This window comes from Aphanomyces astaci, assembly GCF_000520075.1.
Source record: "Aphanomyces astaci strain APO3 unplaced genomic scaffold supercont1.33, whole genome shotgun sequence".
In the NCBI taxonomy this organism is placed as follows: Eukaryota; Oomycota; class Saprolegniomycetes; order Saprolegniales; family Verrucalvaceae; genus Aphanomyces; species Aphanomyces astaci.
The window spans coordinates 89149-96170 of NW_009798296.1; the positions used below are offsets into that span (position 1 = coordinate 89149).

Here is a 7022-nt window from a genome sequence, read left to right on the forward strand (position 1 = left end):
GTGGTGACGACGTTGAGCTGCTTTCGATGGCGGCCAAGTAGGCTGACGCAAAGTGGCCCTTCTTTTGAAGGGCAGATGGACCGAGTTTTGACGGGGATTGCGATGCTACTGCTGATGGTTTCTGGGTGGTGGTGGTGGCTACCCCTGGTGCAGAGGTTACGGGGCTTGAGGGGTTCAATCGAGATTTAGGAGAGGTGGTAGCCTCGACCTTTTCCGTGAGACTATCCGCAAGGGAAACCCCCTGAGACAGCGTGTGGTTCGGTGTCACATGGCGATTCGTCGGCGGTTGAGGAGCTTTGAGGACGGTAGCGGGTGCGTTAGGGATCGCAAGGAACGAAGTGAGTTTGGACTTGGATTTGGCCACGGATGAAGCTTTCGTGGATGATGGGGTTCCGGGAGATGATGCTGATGGTGGTGTGATGGTGGTGGTGGTGGGCGTCTTCATGGCAACTTTTGGTGTCGGCTGGCTGCTCGGCTTAGCGGATGAGGCGGTTCGAAGTGGTACTGGTGATCGCTTCACATGAGGAGACGACGATAGCGGCGGCGGTGATGGCGGTGATGGTGGAGTCGGTGGAACCAAGGTCGCTTTGGTTACTTGAGGGGGTGACGTGGTAGATGTCGTCTTTGATGCTGTGGGTAGAGTCGCCATGACGGGGTCGATCGCTGTAGGTACGACTGACGCGGTACTTGTACTGGTGGTGGTCGTTGTGGTGGTGGTACTGGTACTGGTGGTCTTGACACTCGACTCGTGCTTGCTGACCTCGCCGTGTTTGTTTGGCAACGCACGATTCGATTTGGGTTTGAATTTGGTTTCCAGCGCCTGCAGACACGCCAACACCGCGACTTCGTCCTGCTCGTCGATGAGCTGTGCAGACGTGAACATGGCGTTGTCGTCTATCAACGCACGATCCCGCGCCCACCGCAGGAACAACGACACACTCTCGAGGGCGTGGTACGTGCGGAACCGGTCACGAGGTCGGACGCGCACCTCGTTGGTTTCACTCAGCGCATTCGCCAGCATGCACAGGACTCGTCCGTCGCGGAGGTACGTACATAGCGATGCGTCGGGCGACGGCGGCGGCTGCTTGGTCAGAGACTCGACCCAGCCCACCGCAGCATGTGGGGTATCCATGGCAAAATTGCGAGTACGTACATCGTTCGTATGGGATGATCCTTCGGATACGACTTTGTGTATCCGGAATCGCCGAGTCTTTACAAACATGTCAAGAACAATGTCAGGAACAATGCAAGTGGTTGATGTTAGTTAGAGGGCCATGAACGTGCGGACAATCGCTGGTACAGTACAGTTGTAAGCGGCCTTACACTACTGTAAGCAGCTGCATTCTTTGCATTATACGATTACTGTATACGATTCCCAGAGGTTCAGTGTATGTGTGAATTGCATATGGTATTTTCAACGACTACAGTCATGACATCATGCCTATAATTTAACGATTAAGCCTATGATTTGTATTGGAAGGGTACGACGTCGACATCACATGGATTGCCAATGTGGTCGTTCTTTCGATTTCGTTGTAAAATAGCTTGGGTTTACTATGGCAAGCACACATCCACCTCACAACATAGCATTGGCGCAAGTGATATTGAGATTTACTACAGTATTCTAGCATCGTCTGTACACTTCTCAATCGTTGCTGCGGAACGGAGGACATCTTTGCTTACAGCATTGCCATTTTGGGGTCTACTTAGTATTAATCGAGAGGTTTTGCAATTCAACATTTGTCGTTTTGTTTCAAATTAATATGACGAAACAAAAGCATGATGAATTTTAACGTGCACATATTCCCCGAACGGTTTCAAACATGAGGAGATTTGTATATATTGAATTATAATACGAATTAAAATTCGATTCAATATAATACTGTCATTCTCCACTGGATTCAAAGCTGTATTAATTAAATTTGGATCAAATTTAAAAACAACGAGTAAAACAATTCACTTCGCACTTGCCATTTCGCTGGGGTCGCATGAAGGTCCTCCATGGAATGCCACTCGCCGTTGGTCTTGACGCGTTTGCGCACAACCGGCTTCGCAGGTAAGAACAGAATGTCTTCGCGTACCCCTTCCCTTGTCTTGATCCACGATCCCGTGCCAACGGCGTCCTTGATTCCATTCGCTTTTTACATGTAGATGCGAGAGAACATACGAGGCAACGACATCGGCAACACACCACAGGTACGAAATCAATTTTGAACCAATGGGGGTCTTACTGCTCACCGTTGGTTTGGAAAGGTCAACAAACGTCGAAGCGATGGCAATCGCCTTCGACCGAGGCAACATCCACGAGCTCGACGCCCGTACCCACCACAGTCAAGTATATGCTGCTAATCATTAATTCGTATTAATTTAGGTTGGCGTGATTAGAATTGGTTGAGTTTTCGTTTGAACTCCAAGTATATAATTACTGCCATGAATATTATCACTACCAATCAGTGATGTTTACGCCAAATTAGAGTAATCTGATTGGATAAAACTCGAATCGTTCGGAAGTTTCATGCCGTTCGGAAGATTGATGCACTACCTTAACGTTAATGATGACGTAATTGATTACCCGTGTAGCGTATATACTTAGGTTGTTAGACAGCCCTATAGATTTGGACTCCTCTGTAAAATTATATAATCCTCTGTAAAATTATATAGTAGGAATATTACACTTGATTAATGTATGCATATAGTAATAAGCACTATCCGTATCCGGATACTTGCCCCGCCACTGTCCAAATCTATATACATTACACGGTATTGTGTTTTCCACATCATTAAGGGAAGTTCCGGTATTGTCATTAGTGGCAAAGGGTAATCATAACGATGAGTTGCAAAACCTCTAATAAGCTTAGCGGTACATTGTAGTAAAGGGGACTAATGTGTACTTCATGTATGGCAGTCATGTTTTATATGTCCTTCAATATGTCTGTTTCGACCAGTGAGTCCACGGTTATAAGCACTATACGGAAATGTGGTATCCGAAACCATCCGGATACCATAGACCATTTTGGCGCGACGATGGCAAGGCAGAGGCGGCAGCGCCAACTTGCCACAGGGATGAAGGCAGGAAGTTTGCTGCAGTACTTTAGTGTCCAGCAGCCTATTACAGAGCACGATGCACGTGTAATTAGCGCGCCGCTGTCCAAGGCTGAGAACGTTATGATCCCAGGCAGCCCCAAGTCCTGCGACGACTGTGCAGAGGCCAAGTCCCCCAGCAGCCCACTTCAGCCAGCTGTGCCATCACACGCCTCAGTAGGGGCTTCTCCAAGCGACACCACTAGCCACGTAGTACCTGTCATTCAAACGGGGTCTTCAGCTCTGCCCAAAGGACTTGCCGAGTCTACCGCCAGCGATCTCGTGCACACGTCGCCGCCGCAGGTCATTGCCCCACTTGACTCTAACGAATCCGCCTCTGTCGAAGATCCCGCAACACCGGACGAGGCAAAGGGTGCTCTAAAGGGTACCCTTGGTCATTCGTCATCGCATTCACATGACCGCCAGAACAAAAAGGTCAAGCTGGACGACTCTGCTCTATGCGCTTACGAACAAGAACGATTGGCCAAGATCCGACAGAACGCAGCGTTTCTGGCCTCTCTCGGCATCGATCACCTTCCGCAACCTCGTCGCACTTCATCCATCCAGAAACCCAAACCTCGTCGCAGGCCTCCGTCCTCGCCTCCTCCCGTCGCCCTTCGGCGGTCCTCGCGCCAACTGGCAGCCGGGGGGGTCGACAGTGCCGTCTCCACCGAAGAGCCAACACCCAAACAACCTCCAACCCGTCAACCGTTCGATGTATTTCCAGACACATCGGTCCTCGTTCAGTACCTGTGCGATACGCCAGGAAACCCTACTCTGTCACAGTCGGTTGCAACAGAGTGCAGCACCGTGTCACAGCAAGGACGGGGGTTCGCCACCACACCATCGTCCCACGACCGCGTCGACACAAACCTCAAGCGGGTATGCCCATCCTGATAAAAGCTGCTTCTCCAGTCAACTAGATACTACTTCGTAGGTGTATTCGATGGCGTCGACTGGGCGGCTGCTGGTGGCGGCAGGTCACAACGGGTACCTGTCCTTGTACTCGTGTGACGTGGCGTACCAGTACGTGACTACGAACCACCTGTGGTCGGAAGACAAATATATTTTGATTGTCGTTTTACAATCAATTTGGCTGACTTTTTGGGCTGATTCTTTGCCAAATCTATTTGATTTGGCCGAGTTATGCAAAAATACCAGTTCGATGGTGTCGCCAACTCTTAAATCACACACGATGTGGCATTGGTCGACGAGTGGATAATTTCTGATTGGCTACTTGATTATTGATCTGGGTTTTGATTGGTCGAATATCGATTGTGTGCCGATTTGGTCGTTGTGCGCATTCGATATATATATATATATATATATATATACCCAAACACTCCAATTTTGAATCGACTGGACACTAGATATATCATCGTTTTTGATTCCATATTTTCTGTCATTAAGTTAACCAAAATTTGGACTTGTACGGAAAATTCGCCAAATCGATCGATTGTCGTTGTACTGAATTTTGTATGTAAACAATCAGTGGTTTCCTGTGGTGATTTGTATCCCACGAATTGAAAAGTTTCACACTAATTTGATGTTTGTGATGGTGGTTTCCTGGAATCTGATTGGCTCAAGCCTACTTCTGTCGATGATTCTTGTGTACATATATATATATATTTGGCAGTGTCAATATATTTAGTCTCCACGTCGTCGTTCCAGTGTAGAAGAATATAAACACAATATTGTCGTTTTACCCAATATTTGACTAACTTTTGTGCTGATTCTTTGCCAAATCCATCGGGGGATCGATTCTTCCGACTGACTTTTGGATGTAACATTCGTCCAGTATCACACTAATTCAAGTCACACACTAATTCGATATTCCCTTGGTCTAGGAATCGTGGATCATTTTTGATTGGGTACTTAATGATCTGGGTTTTGATTGGTCGATATATATCGATTGCTGCTGTTCATTCGGTTTGGTTATTCTGGTCATTATTATAGACCAACCCATCCCACTCGAATTCCAAATATAAACACAATAATATCATTGATTAGATCAACTCCACTGTTGTCGTTTCGGGCTCATCAAGGCTGGTGCAGCGGCGTAAACTTTAACCTGACGTCGCCAGCTCAAACTCGAATGATTACGGCAGCCAACGACGGCTTCGTGAAGCTATGGGCTGTCGATCCATCGACTTTGGTAATGTATTACTAGTTGTTGATATATACTGGAGCTCAGTGGAACGATGAAGGGGCTGGCCTTATTGGGCTCGACCAACTTGCATTCGAACAGCGGGATCTTTAGCTTGGACGTTCAAACCTGCGATGCTGTGATTGCAACCGGGTCAAAAGATTACACCGTCGCGCTCTCGGCTGTGACACAGTCCCACTTGCAATTGTACGTGATGAACGACGTAAAAAAATGTAGTACATACGTATATATATTGTGCTTTCGAATGAAATTTCATTGTGTTGTGGTTTTTCGGTGGAATTTAAATCGATTTGATTGGCTTCCTCAGATGAGCTCAAAATTATTAGCCAATCAAAACCTTGTCAGTGAAATTCAACAACCAATCAGATTGATTGTGGATCGGTTTGGTTGGCGCGATTCGATTGCACCCCCTCCCGAAATTTGTATCAAATCGACAATACAACAACGATCTTTTCACGATATATAAAATCTCCCTATTCGTGCTTGTCGTTGGATGAACCATGCATTAAATATATATATATATTTACAGATGGTGATGTGATACTATTTGTGGCCATAGGGTGCGCACATTGGACCACCATACTGGCGTCGTCAAGTGCGTTCGGTTTTCTGCGACAGAGCCAACCATGTTGGCCAGTTGTGGCAACGACCTGACAGTTCAAATCACAGATCTGCGATGCCGTTCGTCTGTTGCTGCGACCTGCCTTGTTCAAGGGGGCCATACCCGCGCCGTGAATAGGTAGGTACTAGTATTTCCCTTCTGAAATATAGTTATATATACAAAGTGCCCAAACCAATCGTTCTATATCATGTGTGGATTCGAATGGTGTCAACAAACTATATAATATATATTATATATATATATACTCCTGATATATATGTATAGTGTACACGGCGACTACGTTCGTGCTCGTCGACCTTCCTAATAATGTGGTCACATGACACACAGAAACGGATGGTCCTTTTTCCTTCAATATATATATACATACTGCTTTGACTCGGTAGTGGAATATATATATAGATATATATATATGTATATATAAAAGGTGTCCTGATTCAACTTTATTTACTTTTGTCAAGAGTTATTCGAATGGTAACATCAAAACACATAATATATATTTATATATATATATATATATATATATATATAATATAACTGTCAAATATTCGTACTCGTCGATCTTCATAATGGTGTGGTGGTGACGACACACTGAACTGTATCGTTCTTTTCCGTTTATTCGTCCACTATTCGTTACTTGTATGGGTTACAGTATATATATATATATATATATATATATACCCATCTTGTGCATGCAAATATATAGCGTGCGGTGGGCGCCAACGTGCCGTCATACGGTCGTATCCACAGGGTTTGACGGCAAGATCCTGGTGTGGGACATCCGGCAGCACGACCGCGGCCCCTCTGTCACATATGCGACATCGGAATTCAAAACCATGTTTCCAGTGGAATTCCTCGCCCCGAACCAGGTCGTGGCGGGGGTTGATCGTGCGTTGGTCGTGTACGACGTGAGGACCCACGACGTGCGCAGTCGCGACGACCTCGAGTACGATGCCGACTCGGTTCTGGTCAAGGACAGGGTGGTGGTGGCGGCGCATCGGCAGACGCTGTCGACGTTTCAGTATATGGACACTGTACAGTAGGTACATATCACGGGTTCGTAATATATATATATACTGGCATGGCCACCCAGCAGAGACAGTTAACCGCCACAGATATATATATTTATATATTGTCAAATCGATTCGAAACCGA

General features: G+C 46.5%; 2 protein-coding genes across 3 annotated transcripts in view; one reads left to right on the top strand and one right to left on the bottom strand.

Moving 5' to 3' along the window:
* Positions 1-1132, bottom strand: part of H257_11253 (hypothetical protein) — a gene marked incomplete at both ends in the record, with an annotated part of 1985 nt that extends 853 nt beyond the window's left edge. Inside the window, one exon of the mRNA XM_009838145.1 lies at positions 48-1132. Within this exon, the coding sequence (XP_009836447.1) occupies positions 48-1132 (1085 nt within the window). The remainder of the gene's footprint in view (positions 1-47) is intronic.
* A 1881-nt stretch (positions 1133-3013) lies between these two features.
* Positions 3014-7007, top strand: H257_11254. 2 transcript variants are annotated; one of them, XM_009838147.1, is made up of 6 exons: positions 3014-3963; positions 4019-4107; positions 5092-5236; positions 5289-5434; positions 5808-5987; positions 6574-7007. In XM_009838147.1, the coding sequence occupies exons 1-6, from the start codon at positions 3025-3027 to the stop codon at positions 6908-6910; spliced, it is 1836 nt and encodes a 611-aa protein (XP_009836449.1). In that variant the 5' UTR covers positions 3014-3024; the 3' UTR covers positions 6911-7007. The 2 variants fall into 2 exon arrangements, with proteins under 2 accessions (XP_009836449.1, XP_009836448.1); XM_009838146.1 differs by lacking the exon at positions 6574-7007 and having other exon boundaries at positions 5808-6309.
* The last annotated feature ends 15 nt before the right edge of the window (positions 7008-7022 follow it).

Excerpts from the sequence above, each read along its gene's own strand:
- H257_11254 (XM_009838147.1), top strand. The coding sequence starts at position 3,025 with ATGGCAAGGCAGAGGCGGCAGCGCCAACTTGCCACAGGGATGAAGGCA. Across the intron at positions 5,435-5,807 it reads ACACAGTCCCACTTGCAATT|GGTGCGCACATTGGACCACC; the intron begins GTACGTGATGAA and ends TTGTGGCCATAG. Across the intron at positions 5,988-6,573 it reads CATACCCGCGCCGTGAATAG|CGTGCGGTGGGCGCCAACGT; the intron begins GTAGGTACTAGT and ends GCAAATATATAG.